A 27,280-nucleotide genomic window follows, 5' to 3' on the forward strand; every position below is an offset into this window, starting at 1 on the left:
TCCAATAAAAAACTTACCTCATCACCCAGGAATGTCATCTGCACTGCAAAACACCTGTTAACATTATTTGGGAAGTTTCAGCAGACAGACTTTTTTCTTTCTGATACGTGCTGTGTACATCACTACATTCCCCAAGACTATTGTGAAGAGGTGCAGAAATGGTTGGGAAGATAGATTCTATCCTTTTTCAATGTTATTTTTTAGAAAAAAGTACACATAGAAATTATTAAGCATTTTTCCTTGGCTTTTATTACCAAGTTTGAAATGAATTTATTTTATTTTTAATTGAAATGTTCTTGCTAGCTTACTATTTATCAACATCAGCAGCATTAGAAACCATGTCATTAGAAACCATCAAGAAATACCTGTTAAAACCTGTGTTCCCAGTGCTGGCACTGCAGCAGCAAAACACAGTGGTTTTTTAAATGGTTGTTTCTCTCTACTGCCTGTGGTTTGAAAGCTAGAAACAGAGGCACTATCTTCACAGAAAATAAATAATCTCATTGAGCATTGGCTTAATTATTTTTTCAGTGAAGGTCCTGTTGTTCCACACAGCCTCAGGTGTTACCAGCTAGACTGCTAGGGTGTCCCAAATACAAGCATGAAGTTTTCAATAAAAGTAAAAGGCCTGGGGGTTTATACCTTAATTTCTTCCATTCCTTTAGTATAGATATCCTTCCAAGTAAAAAAGTATAAAGAAAGTGGCCTGAAGATCACAGAAGTTAAGTAACTGTAAAATCATATTATTGCTACTGCCCTTCTTTCCTTGTTTTCTCCATCCTCACTCTTGTTGCTCAAATTGATGTTCAATAATAGAACACAGAGAAAACTCACTTTGTTATTTCCTAGGTTGCATTTCTTTTTATTGTTACAAAAAACTATAACATAAAAGCAGCATAAAGAATGTTGCATTGTCTTTGAACCTTCACTATATGTGATCGTTTTACCAGGTCATTTGATATATTAGAAGCTCTTTCCAGGAAAATGATGAAAAAGCAGCTCATGATTTTTGACATAAAAATCTATTTATGTGTAAAAATCACCAAGAATTAGGAGAATTTTGCCGAGAATAAGGTAACTTGAACTTCTTTTTATAGTTTTAAAGTTGTTTTTTCTCATGTTTACTTAATCTAATTGAAATTTTGTAGGAAATTAATTCCATATATTTTGATTATACAAAAAGAGGAAAGTATTTTTCCTATTAAACCTTTTCTTACAAATGGTTATGATACCTGAGCCTTACTGCTGATTATTTTGTTAGTGCAAATATAACAAAAAAATCACATTGGTCCCATGATCACTACAGTGCTGGATTTTATCTCAATTTTGAATTACTCTTGGTGATATTATTATAAGAACCTGATAACAATGCACAGTGTTAACGTTGCTGTTTAGCTCTGCAAGAACACCCGTGTCCTTTGAGAAAGTGCGAGGCACGACTTCGTTTTTCAACACCGAAATAACGCTTCAGAAGGCTGAAGTAAATAAATATTTATAGTCAGCGCAGGACTTAGGAAGCAATGTCCGTGTTACTGCCTGGTTCCGCCCCGCCCCGCATAACGAGGCGCGTCCAGCTGCGCGGCTTTCCCTGCTGCTCCCGCTGCTGGGCTGCGAACGATGGCGCTGCAAGGGGCTGTGGCGGCTCAGGAGCTCGTGTTCTATGTGAATGGGAGGAAGGTAAGTACAGGCCGGAGAGAGAAGGGCTGCAGTGCCTGAAGCAACCCCGAAGGGCATAGATTTGGCTTCCTCACATTTATTCGAACGAGTGTAACCGAAGCCTCTCACAAACCTCCAGAAGAAGGCTGGATTGTTGCATCCCATTTTGGCTAGCTCTGCTGTGTTTGGGAGAAAAAGCGTGTCAAAGTGAAACACACTTTCAGCTGGGTATCAAACTTGGCTGGTAAGCAAACCCCTTTTTTCACTTGGATGTCTGGCTTCTCATCTTTGATGGTGTCAGGTTTTCAGAGGCACAACTGAAAGCAAGACTTTAGTGCCCAGATTTGGACTATTGAGCATAAAGATAATATTGCAAGGACTGGTTGTTGATCCAAAGCAATTGTAAGGAACTAGCTGATTCTAAGTGACCAAATAAGAAATACTGTACTCGATCAAGAATGTGGATATTTCTGTTGCTCTGTGTTGTCAGTTTCTTACAGCAAGTGAAGTTAATATAAATAAAACTAGAAAAGAAATCGTTACTGCCGATAGCCTTACAGACTTCCTCTAATGTTTATTCCAGTATGTCAGAGTGCCAGGGAGACTTTAAAATCTGCAAATCATTAGTTAGTTCTTTATGCTGTCTTTAAAGTTCTGCATTTTTATTTCTAGTGTGGCCGAAGGTCAGTTCCCTCAGTATAACATTTCACTGAGCAGCAGTTATTTTTAGTACTTGCAAGGTGCCCTAACACTTCTTTTCTGGAAGTGTCTGTGTCTGAAAAGGAATTTCCAGGAGTCCAAACTCTCCTGTGGTGTTTGGCAATTAGTGTAGTACTATGAGAGAGAACCAGAGAAGGATTCTCTTCTGGCCTTGTTTGAATGTAGTCTGTGCCCTGAATTATGAAATGCCTTGGTTTCTTAATAAAAGCTTGTTTTTACTTTCTTGCTGTAGATAATAGAGAAAAATGCTGATCCTGAACAAATGCTCTTGGCTTATCTGCGAAAGAGGCGTATCCTTTTCTTGTCTGTTCCCTAAAGTCACTCATTAAAGCCTTATTCAAGTAAAATTCTAAGAAATTTTAATTCAAGGTTTAATTACCAGATTAAGGACGTTGTGATTCCTTTAAGATAAATCAACTGCACTAAATGATGTCTCTTTCTTATTCCAAATATTCTTCAGTTGAGCTGCTGTATTTTTAGCCTGGCTTTTGAAAGAGATAAATTATGCCATCAGGCACAATGAATATGTGTCTATCTGTGTTCCTCCCCTCCCACCTCATAAAGAAGTCTAAAAACCTAGGGGTAAGTAACTTGACAGAATAAAAGTCCCCAGGCTTTGTAATAATATCTCTCCTGGTAAAGGGGAGATCTTGTGATGAAAACCTGAGACTGATGGAATTTTGAGGGGCAAAAAAGGCACCTTTCTTTTGGTGGCTTTGGAACATTAAAGTAGCTGTTTGTTGATTCACAGTTTTAGACTGGCCACTGTTCCAGATTCACAGAAATGAGCACTTCTCTCAGAAGTGTGATCCTTCTGATGAGATGCAAGGCAAATATCCTGTCTATAAATGGGCCTTCTGAGAGAAACTGGGAAATTTTAGTGTTCCACTGGAATTCCAGATATACAGCTGGTTTGCCCATTACATATTTCTTCCTTTCAAATTTTCACTTGGAGAAGTAATTTTCACTTCCCTTTTCTGTCCCAACTTACTCCTCTTCCAAAATAAATTATAATCAAGTTTTCTGTTTTCTTGAGAAGAGGATTTTGGTCATGTAACTTCTTAGCTTCTATCTTGCTTTCACTGAAAATTTATTCCAATATAGAACAGAATCCAGTACATATGCTGATACCAAACAAATTCTGTGTTCCTTAGGAGTTTAGGAAAAAAGTTTGTCTCAAGCCTTTGAGTGGAATAAAGCCCAGATAATTATTTTCCCTAATGACAGCATTTTCAGTCCGTCTTACAGGAACTAAGTATGGCTGTGGAGGAGGTGGCTGTGGTGCTTGCACAGTGATGATATCAACTTACGAGCCAGCTTCAAAGAAGATACGGTATCCTCAACAGAATATTTTGAAACCTGCAGAAAAATTTATGATTGTTGATACCATTTCCAGATATGAAACCTTAAAAACAGAGTTGTAGAACTTGTACTTAATAGTAAAAGTATCTAGAGGAAAGGTCACTTTAATCCAAAAGGAGAATGCTGTAAAAATTGCTGTTGAGTCAGCTGTATTGTAAATTTGCTGAACTATCACACTCAAATGCTTTATTTACTTACAAATACTGATAGCCCCTGCAAGAGGTCGTAGGAGGCATTAATTTAAGACCCTTTGGCTTGACCACTGGAATGTGGCTCCTACCTGCAGCTCTGTATGGTGGTTTAAGTCCAGCTGGTAACTGAGGACTATGCAGCTGCTCACTCACTCCCCCTAGCGGGATGGGGCAGAGAATCAGAGTGGTAAAGGAGAAAACTCATGGGCTGAGAAAAGACAGTTTAATAGATAAAGCAAAAGCTGCTTGTGCAAACAAAGTAAAGTAGATAATTTACTCACTACTTCCCATCATCAGCAGATGTCCAGCCACTGCTGAGACACCATCATCTGTGATGGTTACTTGGGAAGACAAACACAATCACTCCAAAACCTCTACCCTTTCTTCTTCTTCCCTCGATTCTATATGCTGCACATGATGCCATATGACATGGAATATGAATTTGGTCATTTTGGTTCAGCTGTCCCAGCTGTGTCCCCTCCCAGTTTCTTGTCTCCCAAAGTCTCCTCATTGGTGGGGTGAGGTGAGAGGCAGAAAAGACCTTGACTCTGTGTAGGCCCTGCTCTGCAGTAACTAAACATCCCTGTGTTATCAGCACCATTCGAGCACAATTCCAGAGCACAGCTTCAAACTATGAAGAAATTTAACTCTATCCCAGCCAAAACCAGCATACTGCCATATAATTGGTGGGAAGGTAGGGTAGGCACAAGTGTGAGTCTTACCAGCCCTTTAATACTGAACTCCATCCCTTACATCCCACCCACAGAAAAAAGGATTTTGAACTGAAAGCTGGAGTTTGAGTTTGAGTCCTTAAGCTAAAGACTGGAATAAATTGCTTTTAAGTTGAGAAAATATCAATCAAATTGTTAAATGGTTACATGTCATTGTACGCTGAAGTGTTTATTGGGTGGGGAAAAAACATTCCAGTTTCCTTTTGTACAGTTACATTACATTGGAATGCAACACAAATGAAAATGTTTAAAGTTAATGAAAGAGCTAAAATTAACTCAGACTACTGAAAAAGATTAAACTGTATTAAAAACAATAATTTTAAATAATTTTATTGAAATTTTTAAATGCTTTGAAGAATTTTCATTTTGGTGTGTTGTTCTGTAGGTACACAGTTTGGGGTGATTGGGACTGGGGCTTGGGACTGTGGCCAAGCCTCATCCCCAATGGGCTACAGCTGTGTAGGTCAGGTGAGCAGCATTAAAAGCAATGAGAGCTGAAGTGCCCAGGGGCACTGACCAATCACCAAAGGGAACAGAGGACACACAGGTGCAATGCATCAACATGAGTGGTATAAAAGGTTGGGCTAAAGAACAAGAAGGCAGACACTTGCAGTCTTCTGAAGTTATATGATGTTACTCTGTATGGGCAGATGCTTGAAGCTCTCTGAAGTGGTATGGTGTTACTCTATGAGTTGAAGCTTTCTGAAATTGTGTGATGATACTCTGTGTATCATGGCCTTCTCTCCTGCAACATATGCTGTGGCTTATGCTGCAACATCATTCCTATTTAGGAACAGTGATATTTACTTTATATCAGAATTTCCTTTGGATCGGAATTTTGATTATAAATTTGCAGTAGTGTGCAGTAATTCTTTACTTCTAATGACTACACCAATCTTCTTTTCCCTATCTTCCTCCTTCAAAATACAGTTGACAGATTCCTTGTGGGCAAGAGGGTAATTAGAAAAGACTGAGGTATTAAGGAAGATGTAAATTCCTTGGAATTGTCCTCATAGATATGCTTTTATATGGAGGACAAGAGACAGAGCTAGAAAGTGATTGCTTCTCATTCCAAATGTTAATAGTGGCTGCTTTTTAAGTATGAACTATGTCTTGATTGACTGTTAAATAATAGTCAGACTTGTTTATTAAAATAATATTCATGTTCTTTATTCTCCTTTATGTTCCAAAGACACTATTCAGCCAACGCATGTTTGCTTCCCATTTGCTCCTTGTATGGTGCCGCAGTGACTACAGTGGAAGGTATTGGAAGTACAAAAACTAGAATTCATCCAGTTCAGGTGAGAGTGCACTATCACTGTATAGGAAGATTACTGATTTCTTTTTTGGATGGAATGGATTTAGTGTCAGTGCTTTTAGGGCATAGGAATTTCATAAGATGGTTGTTTTCCCTTCTAAGTGACAACAGAGGGCAACATTGTTTTCTGGTGGTTAATTGATCAAGGCTGCTGACAGATCTTACTTTAATACTGGCAGTCTGATCAAGAAGTTGGTATGTGATGATTGTTGGAGTGGGTCAGGCTTTGCTCTCTTTGGGCCAATAACACATCTTGGACAATGTCCCTTTGGTTCATATTTTAGCATAGGTGCAAAAAAGACAGAAGTCCGCTAAAGGTTAATTAGCTCCTTTAGTAAGAGGTGCATCAACATCACATCCAAAATAATTATTTTCATTTGATATTGCTTTAAGCGTTTTACTTTAAAAATCTGGTTTATTACCAAGACAACATTTTGTATGGCATCTCCCATTTAAGAGAGCATTCATTAGAATGGAGATGAGTGCTGGAAGGAGTGTTGTTTGTGGTATTCCATTTCAGGAAAGACTTGCCAAGTGCCATGGCTCCCAGTGTGGTTTCTGCACACCTGGAATGGTGATGTCCATATACACTCTGCTGAGAAACCATCCAGAACCAACTTCGGAGCAGATGATTGCGGCTCTGGCTGGTAAATATTGCCACTTTTTAGTTTGCAGGTGTGTTCCTGAAGCATTTCTTCAGGTGCTTTGTCTATCTGAGTGCTTGTCTGTGTGAGTATACATGTCTGCATGCATGGAGGATGTACTCTTACTAGCTGTGCTTTCTAGAAGTGTTGCTGCTGGATGGAGACCTTGTATTCCCTGTCATTCTTTTATCCTGGAAAATGAAACACAGAGCTGTGGATTGTTTCAGGTGCTCAAAACATCCCCATATGTGTCTTTTGAAATGCTTAAAATCAGATGTGCAAAAATTATGTCATTTTGGAGAAGCAGCTGCATCTGAGCCATCTCCAAGGTCCCTTTATACCTGATGTTGAGAATGTCATAAACCTTGCAGGACAGGCCCTTTGCAGTAGGATTAAAACAGATAGTCTGCATCTCTCTGCCTTATCTTCAGTAAGGGAAAGTGTGAGCATTTATTGTAGGTAAAATATCCTTCTGTCATCTGTTGTGTTCTAGAGTCACAGTGGAGCCAAAGACATTTCCTGTGCTGAGTGGTGAGCTTAGAGGTGTAATGTTAGTTTCCTTTCCCTCTAGAACAAAAGTCAGGGGGAAAGAGAACAACGTTTTGAGTGGGTAAAAAATACTCGACAATCTCTTATTCTCCTGCATACTGACCTGGAGCCAGCATTCACTGTAGTGCAGATCTCAACTATTTCATACTCCCCTTGAAACAACAGCATTTTTTGTTAGGGTCTGCAAGGTCCTAAGTCTTGTGCCACTGTTCTATTTTGTCTTTTTGAGAGCTGACACTTCTCCTTGAGCTTAAAAAACATAAGACTCACATAAATATATGATGTTCTAAAGCCACGTCTTTAGAGCAAAGCTTTTTCTGACTGATTTCCTTCCTTCAGGGAACTTGTGCCGCTGTACTGGATACAGACCAATCCTGGATGCCTGTAAAACCTTCTGTAAGGTAAGAAGTAGTGGCAATAGGAGTGCTAGATTGGGGCTATCAGTGTATATGCATATACAAGCCATCAAGATTTTCACTGAGATCATCCCTTCCCTCTGTTTAAAGGTGTCATTCTGAGTAAATGGCCTAACCCATTAGAAAAATTGATAAACACAAGTGAACATGATGTCTAACCTGGATTATGAGGAGTAATCTGAAGTAACTCCATGTGGTTTACTGTGGATTAGTACTGGCATTAATCAAAGCACAATTTCAGTCTACATTCTTAGAATTTATCATGCAATGCAATGTGTCAGAAACCTACCAAGGAAAAAGGGGAGTGAACAGGTGGTAAAGGAAACAATACAGACCATCTACATCTGCTCTCACAATGTCAAAAGAATTCTACACAGTGGGAATTATTTTGTATTAAGGATGTCAACATTTGATGACTTAAAATATTTTTTTTAATATCACTCCTTTAACACTTAATCCTTCTAATTCAGCTTGTTATTAAACTTCATCTAGAACTTTATGGAAATACAGAGTCGCTTTTATCTTATGAGCTTTAACTCATTGCCACCCTGGGCAGTATTTCAGTAATGGGATTTTCCTATTTTAGGAATCCATTTGTTGTCAAAGGAAAGCAAATGAAAAAAGTTGCTTGGATCAGGAAGATGATTTGTTTGACAATGAAGAGAAGGTAAAGTTTTAAATATATTACTCACCCTACTTCAATATAAAACTTAGAATATTGCATATAGTATTTGATAAATATGATATTTTATTATTTCTCACAAGAAATTTGGAAATATTTTGAAAAATTGAGGATTCTTTGTGTAAATTTGTATGATGAGGCTCTGATAGAACTGTCTGTGTCAGATAGTTTGTATAAGGTAGTTTGGGTCTCCAGAGCTGAGATTTGAACAGCTCTTCAGGTTCAGTACTATTAATAGTCTGAGCTCTACCAATTCAGTGAGAATTATATTGTGAAAGACATTAGGGCATATGTGAAATTTGCTTAAATCAATGATCAGTGATGCTCTGTGTATTGGTCTCTTAGGAAAACTGCTGACTTGACTCTGAAGAATTGATACACTTAAAAATTAGAGCTATGATTGTCATTTTATGTGAAACCTCTTATCTATACAAATACTTCACCTTGTTCTTAATTTTCTTTCAGTAATATCTGATCTACTTCTTTGGGTTTTGAGTACTTTAGGTTGGCATGAAACTACTTTGTTATAGTAGAACTACAGGAAGCCTATACTTACTCCTCAGTCCTTCAGTTGCTTGCTTCTGCACTGTCATTTGTGTTAGCGGTAAAATTTAAGGAAATATTATGAACACTTCTTTCACCTCAGCACCTCCAAATGATGCATAGTGATTTAAAAACAAATCCAAATTATAATGAAATGACTAATTTTTTTACTAGCTTCAGTGGCAGTCTATTGGTTTGGCTTTGGTTTTGCTTTTATTATTGTTTTATGAAATTAATGATGAGAGAAAATTCTTGGTCTTTTCTTGTCTCCTTTTTAAGGTGTCCACCAGCCTGTTTTCAGCAGATGAATTCCAGCCCTTAGATCCCACCCAGGAGCTTATATTCCCTCCAGAACTAATGGTACCTTTTGCTGCTTATAGATTATTCTGATGCTCTGTTCAGAATTAATTCTTAAGTCCTGCTTAGCAGTAATTCATCAGAAGAAATGTCAAAACGTTTTAATGTTATTATACTCCTTTTTGGTTTTTGCCCAGTAAGCTTATTGAATATTCACATACCAAAAAAAGTCATATTGGGAAAATGAAGCTGCAGAGTTAGGTGTCAGGTGAGAACCTAAAGAAGTAACCTAGACTGAGTTTTCAGTCCAGCAGCTGAAGATACAAATACTTCACAGCAAACTGAATGACAAACAATTTTTAACATTGCAAAACAATTTTGTGGCTTAATAATTGTGTTAGTCTGTTCTTGGATGGCCACCCAGATCAGAGAGTGTTTAGCCCCAGTGATTAAGGCATGCCAAAGATATAAACAGCTGGAATGGAAAGCATTAGGCATCCTTAATTATTGATTTCAGTATTTGCTCGAGAAAAACTGAAACCTGTTTATTTTACTTTATTACCATTGTAGAGATCCAAAGCCAGAGTCTGTAGTTAGATGACTGCTTCTGGAGAAAGGTTAATAACTGCAGGACAAGAGTTCTTGACTGTATGTTTGTACCAGCACTGGTTCACAAGCTATTTCCAAGTGATCAGTAAACAGTGCTAGAACAACCAGAGACACTTAAATGCATGCATAATCTAGAAGGGGATGCTGCTGTCAGTGCCATTGGTGCTCTCCAAGCACTACCACTAAGTATTTTTTTATCACTTTTCTAACAGTTTTAGCAATTGCAGGATCTATCCCTACATCTTTTGCTAGGGGACTGTTTATTATCATTCTTGTTTATTAGCCCACTGGAATTACTTGAAGACATTTTACCCACACAGCCTCGACTTTCACCACTGTGCAAACATTAGCCAGCATAACATTTCTGTCCCCTTTTTATCCAATTTTAAAGGATTATGTAGAATTGCTGTTGTTTAAGAACATTTTTGACTTTCAATCCATTGTCTATTAGACCTCACTTCTGTCTATATGTCTAAATATTTAAATCTGCTATGTTTCTCTATCAGAGAATGGCAGAAAATCAACCAAAAAGAACTCTGGTTTTTCATGGAGAGCGAGTAACATGGATTTCTCCTGTAAGCTTGGATGAACTGCTGGATCTGAAAGCTACCTACCCTAAAGCACCTCTTGTGGTTGGGAACACCAGTGTGGGTATGTATGTGATCAGAACAGCTCCTGTTGCTTTAGTTCCAGTGTGCATGAGAGGACTGGGGCTACATTTGTGGTTCTTTTTGCATCTTCATCCCTGAGCTTACATTCCAGTATGTGGGAGTTGTCGTTATGGAAAAACCTTTTGTCTATGTCTATTCCTATCTTGTAGGACCTGACATGAAACTCAGAGGTGTGTTCCATCCAGTTCTTATTGCTCCTGCAAGGATCCCTGATCTGAATGTGCTGAAATACACAAATGATGGTCAGTAGACTTCACGTTTTCCTGAAATAGAAGATTTCTTTGCAGTAAGGAATGCTGCACCATTCCAGAGTGCCGAGCAACTCGTTCCTAAGCATGCTTGGCTCTTTCCTAGGTCAAGGAGGCTGTTGCCAACAACACAGTGCAGGATGGTTTTGTCTTCCTGACTCAGTGCAGAGCTGACCAGCAATATTATCTGGGGCCTTAGTGTGTGAGGGTGATTATTCTGGTAATACTGGTTCTGGTGATCAGTCATGCAGGATTTGCTCTGTGACTGCTGAATAGCAGAGAGAGAGCCATACAGAGCCACAGGGAGAGTTAACATGTGGCATACTTGGTTACATTAGAAAAAAGGCTGTGCTTAAACTGGCATCACTGATATGCATTAACTAATCTTGTTCTCAATCATAACAGCATTAATTATAATAGCTTAAAAATGTTGTACCTCAACTTACATGTTTATAATAAGCATGGAGGCTTTTTTACTTAGACAAGGTTTTGGATTTTAAATAATTTCTGGTGGATTAGAACTACAACCAGAACAGGTCTCAACTTACCATAACAGTCAAAAGTAATTGAATAAAAATTACCTTGAACTAGCTTATAGCCAAATTTTTAAGGAAAGTAGTATCTGATGAAATTATTTGCTATATGCCTGAAGCCACATTTTTGTAAGTGATAAGCTGTGTTTGATAGTTCTGTCATTGCATTTAGAATATCTATTTTATTTCTGGTCAGTCATCCAGTTCTATTCAAAGACTAGTTTATTCTTAGCTGAAAAGTAGCTAAGAATTGAAAAGAAGCTGGGAGAATTCTTACTCCTTCTTTAAAGTGTGTAAATAAGACCCAGATATTTGAAGGTGAGACTTACTAGTCCTAAAACAAGAGATATGCGGTTTAGTTTGCAGTCAGAAATAGTATTCCCTCTCTTTAATGCAAATTTATGTTTGATTTAAGTGCAAAATATGTTTTGATAAAATTTTTCTTTTAAATACACAAAATTTAATATTACTTTGCTTAATTAAAATGAATTATATTTATTTATATATTCATTTATACATTTAATTGAATCCCAGTATTAATTGAAAACATTCATTTATTATTAAATAATTATTTTTAATAGAAGGGAACTGTGTTCCATTTACAAAAAAAAATTAGAAGTATAATCTTACAAAGAACTTCTCAAGTAAATGCATGTGAGTTCTCTTTCTAGTGGGAAAAATGATACTGTCTTCATTGTTAGGACTATTTGGGTTTTTGCTGCCAACACTACCTACCCCCACCTTAGAAGAATAACTAGAATGTTCATATGCAAAGCAAGATCAAATTAGGATAGAAAGTCATGCTTTAGAATAGGAAGTCTGTTGAAAGCATTTTGAAGTTGACTCACCTTTGTGTGATGTCTCCTAAATGTTTACTCAGTCAAAGCAAGGTGCAAGGGAAGCAGTTGGGATGTGCACCTGGAAGCACAGAAAGGATTTCCCTTTCTGCAGAAGAGGTGAGGTATTAGTCTCTATTTCATAATTTCTAGGGATTTTACCCTCAGTCTCCTGAAATGAAGCATTCCGGTTCCTTTAAAATGCAAAGGCTCCTTTCCTTTTATCTGCCTTAGCTCCCATGAGCTGTCCTAACTCTACAGTCTGAAGACACTTTAAAACCCAGGCAATAAAGCAATGCACATGTTACACTTTCATAATCTTTTGGTTACAGGATTAACTCTGGGAGCTGCCTGCAGCCTCTCTCTAGTGAAAGACATCTTGACAAATGCAATTGCCAAGTTTCCTGAAGAGAAGACGAGGGTTTTCTGTGCTGTCTTGCAGCAGTTGGGAACTCTGGGCGGAGAACAGATAAGAAATGTTGCTGTATGTTGGGAAGTACTTGCAGTTTGAAAAAATTGTAACAAATGTGAAATTTGTCCTGACCACATGCATTTTTAATTTTGATTTTGCCATGAATTTTCTATCAATATCTTTTTTTGTAGCTTTCAATACGTATAAACGTACATATAGTTTGCATGCCATATTGTCACTTAATATGATGATTACAGAGAAAGGTAACATAAGCTACTTTATTTTTTCAAGTCATTTGGTGGAAACATCATAAGTAGAAAATCAACATCAGACTTGAATCCTGTTCTGGCAGCCAGCAACTGCATGCTCAATCTGGCTTCAAGAGGTAGGAGGAGATAGCCTGTCTCTGTAGCACTTAAGTGTTCAAAGGGCTCTTAAAAATTTAGGTTCCTTGCAGAATTTTGTCATCTTCCCTTCTGTGAATTTTAACTTTCATAATATCCATCACAGAGTAACAAATATGGTCACTTGCAGAATAAAATAACAAAAAGAGAAAGGAAAGAGCAATAGCATTTATTTATTTTTGGACTCCTGGAAATGTTCAGAATCTCAGGGGAAAAGCAAACAAAGAAAAGAAGAAATGATCCAAAGACCTAAACAACAAAAGCCCCACCCTCCTAATAATTTTTTACTTTTGCAGAATGGGGATTGACCTCTGGGTACTTTTTTTAGGAATCTGGTATTGTGATGTTATGGAAGATGGAGCAAACATTTAAATTTATAGAACATATCACTGATAGTTTTTGTGTAAGCTCTGTAGTGGTTATTTATTCAGGAAGGCAGCAGGTATTTCTTGCCAATTAAAATACTATTGAGATTGTGTTAATTGCACAATTATAGGGAGTTTTCTAGATTTGAGTTTTTTGGTTTTTTTTTTTTTAGGACAAAGGCGACAGATTCCTATGAGTGATATTTTTGCAGATGGAGTTGGTAACAATACCATTACACCAGAAGAGATCTTAGTCTCTCTCCATATTCCTTATTCTAGGAAGGTAAGTTATTAGTTTGTTTAGATCTGCTTTATGCAGAGTTAAAGACTATGAAATAAAGAGCAAGAAGGAGCATAATCCATCTGTTTAAAGTAGCACCATTACTGCTCGCTTTCTGAATTCCTTACATTTATTCATTTCAGTGCCATACTATCTCCCAGTTTCAGCCAAAAAACACAACTCAGCAGGTTGCTGGCAATGCTACATAAAGAGTAATATTCAGAAAAAAGTTTGCCCTAAAATGATGAGGGAAATAGCAGTTGTCTAGATCCCCTGTGGAAAGGGGTCTTGGACAAGTTGCCATTGTGCTCACCAAAGCAGGCTGCTCACCTGTGATATGACTGGCATCAAATAGGCAAAGCATTGTCATCTCCTGAGGATTTTTCTCTAAAATGGGATAAGATTGGATATGTGCCTGTGGTTGTTCCATAAATGTTGCTGAACTGAATAATAGTCTTTAACTGATACTGGATTTGCAAGAGTGGATATGGGATCTTAGAAGAGAATTATGGGTTATCTTATATGAATACTGCAGTATGGCAATACCTTGAAGCCTCTAAACTTATGGTCTTGTTATAAATACAGCTCCACAAAATGCCTGTCTTCCTGTTATCTACCATGAAAAAATATAGGTCATCTGAACTGTGTAGGTGATGGGAGATTGGTGATGAGCTGCTAGAAAATCAAAGATGGTAAACCTACTGAAAGGTCAAGAGAAGAAAGTGCATGGTCTTGAATACTCAGGAAGTTGAATTTGTGCTCTTCGTTTTCTGTTCTCTTACTTCACATAGTGCAATAACAAGTTCTACTTTCAGGTACTTACATATCTGCATTTCTGTGTGGTCTTGCTCAGGGGGAGTATGTCTCTGCATTTCGACAAGCACCAAGACGGGAAAACGCTCTTCCGATAACCAATGCCGGGATGAGGGTCCTTTTTGAAGAAGGTACAGACATTATAAAGGATCTAAGCATTTTCTATGGAGGTGCTGTCTCAACAACAGTCTGTGCAAAACAAACCTGTTGGACACTAATTGGAAGGTAAAATTTCTTTGTTGTGTGTCTCTGAGTAAAGGGACTTTGAAGGCTCAGGTTCGTGTTCCTTGGGACATGAAAGTACAGAAAGATTTTATTTACCCGACCTGATGCCTTGTATGTTCAAGTGAATAATCAAGCCTTAATGATGACTTTTCAGGATTATTACATTTTGGAGTTTGCACATGAAGCACAACTCCAGTGTGAATTATGCAGAGAGATGAGAGAGATGGCCTGTGAGATAAGTGGGTGAGGTATACATCAGTCAGTTGTGCACATAAACCCAAGGATGAGTAAATTACTCTGTACCCCATACATTTGATAATTCTCTGATCAATGTTCTTGAGTCCTTCAGTTTGTCTCTAAAAGATACCAAGTTTGAGAACATTAGATGTGCCAAATAAAGTTAGGAGCACAAGTCAAGTCTTCACCTTTTCAACATATCTTCAAGGTCCCAATAAGCTCTGGAATAAGTCCCTGACTTTTCCTCCCACTTTACAGCACTTTTCAAAGTTTTGGAGGAAAAAAATTGCAAATTTGAGCAGCATAAAAATAACATTAAATGAAGCCCCCATAACCTTTTTTTGCTATTCAATATGCAACTGTTTCTTTAGTTGAAGTGTTCACTATTTTTTGATGCTTAACATGATTAAATTTAGTCTAACAGACTTAATATTTTGATATCTGTGGCCGTGTAACTATACAGAATTAACTGTGTTGAGTTACTTGAAGAAGACAGTGGTTTCAGAAAATGTAACAGCTAATTAGATCCCTTGAAAGTATCTACATTTTGCAACTATATCTACTTTTTTCAAATATGGGATAGTATCTGCAATGTGATGATAATCAGTAAGACTGCTAAATCGGCTTTAAAGCTGTAATAAGGTTTATTTATGTATTTGTTTATTTAAAAATGCTGGCATAGCACTTAATTTAGTTTGCTTATGGGAGTTCAGCTCTGTGAGCAACATTGATCTACACCATTTTAAAAATTGCAGACATTATTAGAATCAATATTTTGGCTTAATTGTGAGCAGGATTATGTCTGTGGTCAAGGGTACACATAAATTACTGCAATTGGTATTTATTTCTTATTAGTTATGGTGTGACTGTATCTATTATTCTTCCTGACAGACACTGGAATGAACAAATGTTGGATGAAGCATGCAGACTAGTCCTTAAAGAAATTGCTCTCCCAGGCTCAGCTGGTGATGAAAATGTAGACTATAAGAAAACTTTGATGGTCAGTTTCTTCTACAGATTTTTCCTGGAAGTATCGCAGTCATTGAAGACAATGGTAAATTAGTTCATAAAATCATGGAATATACTGAGTTACAGGAGACCCATCAGGACCATGGAGTCCCACTCCTGGGCCTGCACAGGACACCACAGGAGTCCCACCATGTGCCTGATAGCATTGTCCCAATGCTTTTTGAACTCAGACTAGGAGCTGTGACCACTACTCTGGGGAGCCTGTTCCAGTGCTCAAACACTCTCTGGGTGAAAAATCTCTTCCTGATGTGCAACCTAAAGCTCTCCCCTCCCGACTTCATGCCATTTCCTCCAGTCCTCTCAGTGGTCAGCAGAGTGAAGAGGCCGATACCTGCCCCTCCACTTTCCCTTGTGAGCATGTTGAAAACCTCAGTGAGGTCTCCCTTGACTCTCCTCCAGGCTGAGCAAACCAGGTGTTCCCCATGTCTGCTCTTGTGCAAGCAAATAGAAAGGGTGTTCTTGCTATATGTTAGTGCTTGCAATTTGTACAGCATGCTAAATCATTGTCTTTGGTGTTTGGAGCTACTCAATAACTTAAGTGTTTAACTCCCAAAGAGGCTGATGGAGAGATGCCCATTTAACTTTTAGATGCTCAGATAGCTTTACCTTGGACATAAGGCTTTAAAAGACATTTGAGCAATATTAATACAACAGCACACCAGTAGCAAGCTCCCAGACCCAAAGGCAATATGCAAAAGATCTTACTCTGTAGTTCAAAAAACAAATAGATGAAATAGAAATAAAGACTTTGGGAAAAAACTGTAGATACTAAACCAACCCTCCTTCTTGTATGAGCTGTTGGCTGGGAGATGAGGACACTAAAGTTTCACTTGCCAAGATGTTCTATGGTAATTTGCTTTTTTTATTTTTGTCTTAAATATGTTCTTACAGAGAAAAATATCCCTTTAACATTTTTCTTCTGTTATCTTGACCTCTTTCCTCTAAATTAACATTATAGGTAATTGTTGAGTACCAGGAGTGATTCTGAGCCACTTTTGATCAGACCTCAAAACAAAGGTCGTCTGTCTGTCCCTACTTTATGTTACTTACTTTAAAAAGTATATTTGTTGAATCTAATATATTTTTAAGTATTATTTAGTGACACCTAAAACCTCTACATTGTTTTCAGGTTGTTGCTTTAGGGCCTTTCTAGTTTGAGCCTGGAAAACATTTCCTGTATAAAGATTTTGTGCTTGATTTTGATTGTTGGCTTTTCTAATCATAATGTTCAAAATGTGAGTTTTAGTAGTAATTCACTTCCTTTTCAGGATTCTTGCCATTATCCAGGCATACCTGTAGAATATGGGAGTGTCCTACAAGATTTCAAAACCAGAATGCCCCAGAGTATCCAAATATATCAGGCAAGTGATTTAATTCTGACATTGTTTTGTGCTTTATAAGACTAGGTAAAAAGTCACAGTTCAAACATGAGGTATGGTGTGAAGGTCAGGTTCAGATTTTCCAAAGGACTGGAAGCAAAATGCTTTTAGTGGTTGATTTTAACTGTATTTCATTTGGAGGATCCTTGTTTGTAAAAATAGATTCTGGGGTGTACTCACTTCTTCTAGACAGTTCTTGGAACATAAATATGCTAAGCAAACTCCATTGTCAGACTGCTTAAAATTGGTTTATTGCAGTGTGCAAACCAGTTAGAAAGAAATTAAAAAAAAAAAAAAGGTTGGAAAGCCCAGGTATAGTATATATACACTGTAGCATAGCTATAGTATTGTTGTCTCAAGGTCCTCAGGGGCTCTTACTGTAGATTTAGGAATCAAGATGGTGTGTGATGATTGTGTGCTCAAATTAACACAAACAGGTTGTCCTAAATCAACAGTAGAGAGCAGCAAAGAACACATTTGGTATTTTCTGAGCTCCTCATATAAATAGTTCATGGTAGAAACACCTGCAAGGATTTTTAATATTTTGACACCCTCAGTACACAAGTTAAAATACCGACTTTTGAAAACCTAAAGAAAAATTCAAATGAAATATAGGTAAATAGTTGTTTTTCTTTTAATTGTTTGGATATTCCCTAGAAAAACACTTGCTTGAAATTCTTCAAATTTGTTCAAATTGTTATATTAAGTTTCGTTCAGAGTTGTTATTATTATTATTTTAAAAAATACAAGGGCAAGAAGCAGTTAGAGGAGCCAGGATCAAGGGGACTATTTCTGTGACTTTTCCTCAGTTTATTCCACATCTGTAATAAAGTGACTGAACATCAGAAATTGAAACAATTTATTACTCAGACCAATTGGCACTGAGCAATAGAAATTTAGAGACCCAGAAAATCTGAGTTTTTCCACTTTAAATTTCTATTTAGATTTTGTAAGGCCATATTTTTTGTCTGCGCTCCTTCATTTGGACATTATTAAGATGAATAAAAAGAATGCTTATCCTGAAATCCAAATATGTTGTCATTCTGTGATGGAAATGTTGAAGCAGTTTGGCTGAGACATCCATTTGAGGAACTTCAGGCAGTCAAGTGAAGAGTGTTTGTTCTTGACTTTGTGCCAATAGCAGACAGTGTGCCAGAAAGTGCAGGAAGTGGAAGTGTGTAGCCTGAACACTTGTGTGCTAGAAGCTTTAGAAGTAAAAACATTTAAGTCATAAGCAATTAACAAATTCTAAATGTAGAAAAGGAAAAAGTTAGCATGAATACTGACACAAAAATTGAAAAGGTGTTCTGGAAGTTTGCAACATTAGTTCACGTGGCAGATTTAACTGGAAATGCTGTATTAATTAAAAAAAATAGCAAAGTAAGATTAATAAGACACTAAATTCATACACAGTTGCAAGGAAATAATTGGGAAGAAAATATTTAGGCAGTATTTTCTCACTGATTTATGTGATCAGTTGCACTCTTTCAGTGAGGAAGACAAATCTTAGAAACCATTGCATATAGCTCATAGTAAACCACCTGACACTGGTAACGTTCAGAGCAGAATCTTGTGAGAATAATTCAGAAAATTATCAAAGCTTCATTACACTATTCAGTAAGGGAGGAAAATGTCTTTTGAAAAAGTGCTGGGTTTGTCACTTTGATGTAAATAATTAAGGAAAAAATCCAAATAAACAAACCTGTGTGGGACTCTCTGAAGGTTCCATAGAGAAGAAAAGAGGAGAATGAAATCCCCAGGAGTAGCAGTCACCTCCTGCAGCCATATCTCTTTCAAAATTGAACCAGAAGATGATTGTATGAGTAGTTGTTCATTCATCTTATTTTCTGATCGCTGTAAGAGTAACAGGACTGTTCTTTTTTTACCTGGGGGTGCTGGGTGTGTGTTTCTGACTGTTCAGGATGTAGATCCGAGCCAGTCTCCCCAGGACCCTGTGGGACGGCCCGTTATGCACCAGTCTGGGATAAAGCATGCCACTGGTGAAGCAGTCTACATTGATGACCTTCCTTCTGTGGATGGGGAGCTTTTTCTGGCTCCTGTCACTAGTTCCAGAGCCCATGCTAAGATTGTGTAAGTGTTCAAAGTGGACTTGAAGAAAGTGTTGTAATGAATTGCTGCCTGAGATTTTTAGAAACTGATGAGTTTTGTGTGTACAGAACAGCATGCCTGATACCTGCACGCAAATCCATGCTGGAAGCAGTATTGTTGCACTAGTAGAAAGGTTTGTTAGGATTTAAGTGTCTCACCCCATTTTACTGTACCAGTAAGGGTGAACTGTTTCTGGTCCATAAACCAGCCCAGAGCTAGCCTAGCTACCTCCACAAAGTGCTCAGCTGTGCAGTGCAAATGGACTTCAAGATTCAGTTTTACCAATACTGCTTTTAAACCTTAACTCTATGATGAAAGAAGAAAATTGTTCAAAATGTAGGAAATAGTGTGGCAACATTGCAGCAACAAGGTGGCAAAGCTCATATGAGGTTTATAGGAGAAAAGGGTGGAGAAGAGGATTTATTTTGTTAGAAAACTGTTTCAATGTATGCTTTTATGCTGCCAAGACACACCTATCCTAGCAGTTTGTTCAACATTCAGGCCCCAAGACATAATCAAGTGATCTGTCATGACAGATAGGACTGGGGCTTCTAGCTACGGAGTCCTTGTTATATTTCCTGACTTATTCTTAGGTCAGTGCTGGGTTTGGCAGCCCTCTTTTTGGTCCCATCACAGAGGTGGCATCCCCCCTGTCTCTGCAAGTCAATAGGATCTATTCAGTCTCCTTTGTCTCCTGATCTGGGTGTCCAGAGAAGATGCCTGTACGTGTGCTGGGATCTGATGACCTGCTGAAGTAGATGCTATCAAAATATGTTGTTCTTATAGACCTTGTGCTGTTCTTTCTGATCCTTTTACACCTAGACATTTCCATTCCTTCTCCATTTATACTGGTTTTGTAACTTTTGTATCTCTCTACACGAATCCTCCATCTGAAGATGAGTATTTGTATCTTGCAATATGTGTGTAGGCTGTCAGGTCTTAGAAAGTTGCAGTTGTAACATTGTAATTGTGCAGTGCTTTTTATTAAACCAATGCAGTTCAGGCAATCTAATGGGCCAATGATTTCCCTGTTGTATCTAAATTATCTTTTAAAAATGAAGCAGATTAGTAGAATCTTAAATTGTCTTTTATCTGCACTTCTCCACATGCCAGAAACAGAAAGAAAAGATGTATGTGAGCCTATGAGCAAATCTTGGTAGTACAAGAAGTATACCTCTGTTTTGTGTTTCCTTCCTCTGTCATCAGTTTCTATAATTAATGAATTGCACTTCTCTCTTCCCATATCCCAATCAGATCTATAGATACCTCAGAGGCCCTAAAAGGACCAGGTGTGTTTGATGTCATAACAGCTCATGATGTGCCAGCTGCAAATGAGTTTCATTTTTCTGATGATCCAGAGATTATATTTGCAAGAAACGAGGTATAAATACAATCTTTTTGCAACTGATTTTCTTAATTTTAACTGGTTTTTTTTCCCAGCCTTTTATTGTCCTATTATCCATTTCTTAACAGCGTATTTTCCCTGATTCTGTAGTTATAGTGGTATTTTTATAATTTGTTAGCTTCATGGATGATGTGAAAATACAGACGTTCTTAAAGAAAACTTCTGAACAGGAAATATAAGTGATGGTAATGTAAAATAAGAATATCAATAACACATGTGGGAATTGTTTGAATCCACTGTTCCAGTACTGATGTATATTCTGCAGGTGATTTGCGTGGGTCAGATTGTCTGTGCTGTGGTCGCAGATTCAGACGTTCATGCCAAACAAGCAGCTGCAAAAGTGAAGATAGAGTATGAAATGCTGGAACCAGTAATTTTAACAATTGAGGTACCAATAATTTCTTCTGCTTTTTTATTGTTTTACCTATTTAATGAATGGAAGCAGTTCACACTCTTTAGTTGCTTTTAAAATATGATTTTTAAGGAAACAAGCTGAATTTGAACATCCAGTTAAGCAGTGTGAGTATCTCCCTATAAATAAATTAACCTTTTGTCTACTTTTGACCACTTGTGATAGACAGGCAACAGTTTTGAAAGTATGAAGGTTTCACAAGTTTTACAGTAATAAACATTAGAATGCAAAAAAAAAAAAAAGAACTCTCCCAGTGAGGAAAAGGCAATGGGCATGCTGGTTTCTAATTTTCTGGTAGCTACCAGTTGGTAAGTCAACATGTGTATAGTGGCTACAGTCAGCCTCTGATTATCTCTAGCATTTTTATCTGTTGCCTAGCTTGAAAGCTAGGCTGGAGACGTAGGAGTTGTTGGGGGAAAATGAAAGAAAGGTGTTAGGGATGAATATTTTAGAAGTGTAATGTGAGAGTCACATATGGACTTACCCTGGATTAAAGAGAATAGAAGTAAGGAACAAAGAACACACAGGGAATCAGCATTAGTTCTGGCAGTCACTTTACAGCTTGTTTTAATGTGTGTGTAGTCTAATGGAACAATTTTTCTGATAGAAAAATAGATAAAGGCTGACAAATTTTGTTAACATTTCATTAGAATTGAAAATCCAATGAAATCTTACTAGAAATAAAGCAAATGCTAATTTATAAATAGATTCCACCTTTACTTAGTCCTTGTGATTTCTTCCCCTCTTACTGGCATCACACTTTGGATGATGCAGTTGCATTCTTACTCTATGGTGTCTTGGTCACTTTCTGGATGTATGACTGGGAAGAGCAGGTTAAATAAACTGAATGCATTTCCTTCAGAAACTGCTGTCATCAGTTACACAAGATGCATCAGGAAAGAATTGCTGGTATTCAATAAACAAACTCAATAATGACAGTAAAATGATGGAATACAGCTGTTCATTGATTTAGGTAGCTGGTGGTTCCAGTCTCTGAAGACAATGGTGTTGGTCCTGAGACTAAAGTGCTGCTGGGAATCTTAAAAATACTTAAAACCCCCCATTTCTCTTTTTCTCCATTACAGGAAGCTATAAAACACAACTCATTCTTTGAGCCAAAGAGAAAATTAGAACAAGGAAATGTTGATGAGGCATTTGAAACTGTTGATAATACAATTGAAGGTAAACTGTAGAATACATTTGATGTGAAATTTTTGGCTGTCAGTATTTGGGTTTGGCTGTCTGCTCTTCAAGTCCCAGTTCTACTTTTTTTCTGTATAGTCATTAGGCCTGAGAAAATAGCTAAACCTAGTGTATTGTTGTTCTGCTGCTACAGTCAAGTTTTTTGCATCACTTGGAAGAAGTTACAGAATAATTAGGTTGGGAGGGAGTCTTAGTCCAACCTCCTACTTAAAGTAGGTCTGGTTAGAGCAGGTTGTTACAGGCTATGTCCAGTCATGTGTTTAATATCTCCAAATATGGAGATTATGCAACATCTATAGCATGTTGCATAGAAACCTGTTCCAGTGTTTCACTGCTTTCATGCTGATTTTGATTTTTCTTATCTCTAGCTGGAATTTCTTGTGTTCATTGCCTCTTCTCTTTCCATTGGGCATCTCTGAGAACAGTCTGGCTTGCTCTTGTCTACACCCTTCCATTAGGTAGTTGTAGACAGATCTCTTCTTAAACCTTTTCTTCTGCAATAAGATCTCTTCTTAAACCTTTTCTGCTTATGAATGAATAAATCCAGTTCTCTCAACCTCTTTTCATACATCCTGTGGTTCAGCCCCCTGATGATCTTGGTGGCCCTCTTCTTGACCTTGTCCAGTATGTGCATGCTTTGTTTAACTTATCTAGGCTTTATAGATTGTTGTCACCACCTGTGGGCAATAGTGTTCTGCTTTAATCCAGTTCTGGTGATGCTACTGGAACAAGACCATTTTAATATTACAAGGATTTTAATTTGTGTTTTTATTTTAGATGTTGCTCTTTCACACAAGTAGTATCAGAGGATTTGAAACTGATTACCATAATTTACATGATGGTGGGCTGTTAATTCTTCTCTGGTTGATTTCTTCTGTCCTTTTCCCTCAGTAATACTTGTGTTTTTCTCATTGGATCAGGGGAGATTTGCATTGGGGGACAGAAACACTTTTACATGGAGACTCAGAGTATGCTTGTTGTTCCAAAAGGAGAGGATAAAGAAATGGATTTGTATGTGTCAACACAGCATCCAGCAATTATTCAGGTAATGCAGAGCATTCTCAGAGAAAGTGTGTGGACTTGTGACAATAGAGCTTTTAAAGTTTTGTCTACAAATCTGTAGGAACAGAAGCCATAGAAACATGAATTTGCCATCTGGATGTCCAATAACAGCTGCTTTGTAGTGCTGCTGTATTCTGATAAACACTGAGCACTCCACTGTCAGGATAAGTCTCTCCTTTCCCTTTGAACAAAGTACTTCATACTCCACTATTGTAGGCATGAAAAACTCCCTGTGGAGTGCTGAGGCTCCTCCATCTCAGTTTTCCACTGGAGTGAGGAGCAATTAGTTCTCTACAGAGTCAGAACCTACTGATGATCTGATCAAGTCTAACAGCTGTAGGTAAGACTGCTGCTCCATGGAGCAGTCTCCTAATCACAGATTGGTTTGGGTTTCAAGGAGCCTTTAAAGACTATTTCATTCAACACTCCTGCCATGGACAGGGCTGTCTTTCTCTGGATCAAATTTCTCAAAGTCTTATCCAACATGCCCTTGAACACTCCCAGTGATGGGGTGTCCACAAATTCTCTGAGCAACCTGTTCCCATGCCTTACCACCCTCATTGTAAAAGATTTCTTTCTCTTGTCCAGTCTAAACCAGCCTTCTTTTAGTTTAAAACTATAGCCCTTTGTCTTGTCAATAAAAGCGTTGCTAAAAAGTCCTCCTCTGTTTCTTGTGAAATCCCCTTTATAATTTGAAAGGCCACAGTAAAATCTCCCTGGAGCTGTCTTCTCCTGGCTGAACAACTCCAAGTCGCTCAGTCTTCATAGTAGAGGTGTTCTAGCCCTCTAGACACTGTCATGATGGTAAATGACAAAACAAAGCTGCCATAGCTAGTGGTCTGCAGAGCAATGGCCATAGTGCATGAAACTGCTGGCATTTCAGACTCAACACTGGCATTTTGTGTTCAAAGCCCAGTTCTGCTCCTTTTATAATTTCCATTATTATTATATTGCCAATAGCCAAGTAGTATGAAAAACTTTGTGTTTGAGAAAATTATTTCAACCAAAAACATTCCTGACACTAGCAAGACCTTAGATAATTAGGAAACAAATAGTTTTATTTTAAATAAGAATGAGGTATTGCCTTAGTAATAAAAATAATACAAACTGTTTACTAATCCATTTTTATTATACCTGAAGCTTCCTACTATTTAGATAATGTAATTTAAGGTTATTATTCTTCACATTGGCCAATGGTCTTTTCACAGTCTGCATGGTAAAGATTTGAAATGTGAGCACTGTTGAGAGTTTGTCATTATTCTTTCTTTACTTTTTAACCTAAGGTAAAGGAAAAGCTATATTCATCTGATAGAAGAATAGAAATATCTGTGGAACCCTTTTCTAGAAAAGGTTCCTATTTCAGAATCTAGCTTTTGGACTTAGTTTGGGTTGGCATAAAATATTAAAACTTGTTTTACAGGAGATGGTAGCTGCGAGTTTAGGTGTTCCAGCCAACAGGGTCATGTGCCATGTTAAACGAGTTGGTGGAGCTTTTGGTGGGAAAATCCTCAGAACTGGTTTACTGGCATCAGTTGCTGCAGTGGCAGCAAACAAGTAAGTGGCAGTATGTGTGTTTTGAGATATGAAAAAAGTTAAGCAAACAAGTTTTCCATTTTGGCTAAAATGCTTTCTCTTTTCCAAAGCTGCTAGTCAAAATGTCATACAATCCTGACTTCACGCTTTGCAAGACTGTTTGGTGCATTTCTTTGTTTTGTTTTCTTGGATTACTTATTTTAAGCAGCTCTAGCCTCAACTAAATTAATGGGCTGCAAGAAGATGATATTAGTATGAGCTAGAAATACTCAAAAGGACCGGTGCCTAACTACTGAGACTTCCTGCATATGCAGGAAGTGCACAATATGCACAATAAAATATGCACAATATGCACAATAAAATATGACACTAACCCTCCAATTGTGAACTTCATTGACACAGCAGAATGCAGAAGGAAGAGTCACGAGTGGAAGTGCTTTTAAGAAAAAGTAGTTTTAGCTCAGTTCTCAACATCTTTCAGTCAAAATTAGCTTAAATCTCTGAGGTATTATGCTTTTTCTAATACTGCTTGAATTAGTTTAAGAACATTAACCTGTAAAGCTCCATGCCCCCATCTTCCAAATTTGGCAGGGTTAGCTGTCAGGGCATACAAAACTCCTTTATAAGCATAACTGATTTGCTGCAGAATTCACATTGGGCTACATCCTGTCAGCCAAAATGATATTTTCATCTGAGGAGTTAGCTCAATAGGTTTGTATTACTTCACTGTCACTGGTATAAAATTTACTCTTGATTATTTTTGGCCACATTATCTGTGGTTTTTATTAACAGGTCATGCTAAAAATAATATTTCTTTTATGGTTTAAAATATCTTTTTTATTCTTAGGACCTTATTTTATACCTTATATACATTTTTCTAAAGTGATTATTTTAAATGATATATGCATTTCTAGACTGATTTTCCTATTTTTATTGTTATTGATATTTTGGTTTCATTCCAAGACACTCTATTTCAGTATGATTCTAAATAGCTAAGAGGTGACGAACACTTAACACTAAAATAGATTCTTCAGGAGTAGTTTGCACTGAGTTATCTTTCTGGCTTTCAAGAGATGAAAATTCTGACATTATTGTAAATGTGAGAAATATGAAATCTGGACATCGTGTTAGGCATATGTTCAGGCTTATTAAAGTTAAGTTTAATCTAAATGCATGTTTATATGCATGGCCCGACCTGGATACATGATGAGTAGCCATAGCCATCTTATTAATAATATCCTTAATTTTAATTGCAATTTGACTTTTCTTTTTTGGATTTAGAACCAGCAGAGCAGTCCGTCTTATTCTGAGCCGAGAGGACGATATGGTAATCACAGGTGGCCGACATCCTTTTATGGCTAAATATAAAGTGAGTGCCACAAGAATTCAGTGAAAAAATACCCATCTGTATTCTGCAAATATTTCAGTGTTACTGGGTAATGTGTTCTGTTAATGAAAATTGGTATAACCAATTCAATTTTAAAACAAAACTACAAGCCAGGAGCCCAAGAGATAGTTGCTGTACAGTCCCTTTGTCTGCTTCTACCTCTTCTCTTCAGGGTTTTGCATTATTATTTTTTCTAGTTCCTTCATGTTCTTAATCCTTTTATAGCTCTTTCTGTCTTCTTTCTAGGAACAGGAAGCTAACCTATAGTAGACTTCTTCTGCAGAACTTTATTTTAAACTCTCCATATGGTTAGATTCACACAAAGAAGCAGCTAATTTTTCACAGAAACAGTGTCATGCACAAAACTCACCCTGTGGAGGAAATTAATCTCTTCCCTGCCCTTGCACTGTCATCAGTTATAATTATTCATTAGGATAATTTCTGCCTTCTTTTCCCTCTCTACTTGTTATATAAATTATGTGTGCCAGCCACCATAATGGGGTTTAAATTCAAGTTTCTCTTGAATCAATAAGCTGAATGATTTCTCTTTAAAAATACCTTTTGTTAATGGAATAGCTGTCCAGCTCAAGCTGGATGCCTTCAAAGAGGGACTCTGAACAATGGTTTTATACCTGGGCAATTATACCCTTCGAGTCTAAGCTCCCCATCCCTCACATGACAGTACAAACCAGTAGGAATATTACAGGTTTGGAGTCTCTGCATTCTTCATGGGTTTCTTTCACTGTCTGTAGCTGGGCCATTTCTTTTTTTATATCTGTGTAGCCTTTGCTAGAGATTGTAGCTTCCTTATCTTTCAGCTTGAACTGACTCTGAGGCCTTCTTTTACTTGACTGGGTAACAGTTCAACATACATAGGGGAAAGTTCACAGCTTGCAGCCTAAGGCTGCTGCAAATTTAGCTGCTAATACTAAGCAAGTTGCATGACATTCTATATAGGTAAAGTAAGAGAGGTTTTATAAGATGCTTCCCTAAAGCCCTAAAGTTGAAAATGAGCTGTA

The 27,280-nt window shown here is 37.5% G+C and overlaps 1 protein-coding gene across 1 annotated transcript in view; it reads left to right on the plus strand.

Annotated features, from left to right (window-relative positions):
* Positions 1-1,617: 1,617 nt before the first annotated feature.
* Positions 1,618-27,280, plus strand: part of AOX1 (aldehyde oxidase 1) — a 38,621-nt gene continuing 12,958 nt past the window's right edge. Inside the window, exons 1-23 of the mRNA XM_066553367.1 lie at positions 1,618-1,677; positions 2,609-2,666; positions 3,613-3,709; positions 5,853-5,961; positions 6,499-6,625; positions 7,511-7,572; positions 8,174-8,254; positions 9,092-9,172; positions 10,225-10,369; positions 10,539-10,631; positions 12,339-12,490; positions 12,710-12,803; positions 13,361-13,470; positions 14,321-14,505; positions 15,634-15,796; positions 17,040-17,132; positions 19,072-19,241; positions 20,514-20,640; positions 20,930-21,052; positions 22,162-22,258; positions 23,200-23,324; positions 24,762-24,895; positions 26,156-26,243. Of these exons, the coding sequence (XP_066409464.1) occupies positions 1,618-1,677; positions 2,609-2,666; positions 3,613-3,709; positions 5,853-5,961; positions 6,499-6,625; positions 7,511-7,572; positions 8,174-8,254; positions 9,092-9,172; positions 10,225-10,369; positions 10,539-10,631; positions 12,339-12,490; positions 12,710-12,803; positions 13,361-13,470; positions 14,321-14,505; positions 15,634-15,796; positions 17,040-17,132; positions 19,072-19,241; positions 20,514-20,640; positions 20,930-21,052; positions 22,162-22,258; positions 23,200-23,324; positions 24,762-24,895; positions 26,156-26,243 (2,574 nt within the window). The remainder of the gene's footprint in view (positions 1,678-2,608; positions 2,667-3,612; positions 3,710-5,852; positions 5,962-6,498; positions 6,626-7,510; positions 7,573-8,173; positions 8,255-9,091; positions 9,173-10,224; positions 10,370-10,538; positions 10,632-12,338; positions 12,491-12,709; positions 12,804-13,360; positions 13,471-14,320; positions 14,506-15,633; positions 15,797-17,039; positions 17,133-19,071; positions 19,242-20,513; positions 20,641-20,929; positions 21,053-22,161; positions 22,259-23,199; positions 23,325-24,761; positions 24,896-26,155; positions 26,244-27,280) is intronic.

This window comes from Molothrus aeneus, chromosome 7, assembly GCF_037042795.1.
Source record: "Molothrus aeneus isolate 106 chromosome 7, BPBGC_Maene_1.0, whole genome shotgun sequence".
Lineage (NCBI taxonomy): Eukaryota > Metazoa > Chordata > Aves > Passeriformes > Icteridae > Molothrus > Molothrus aeneus.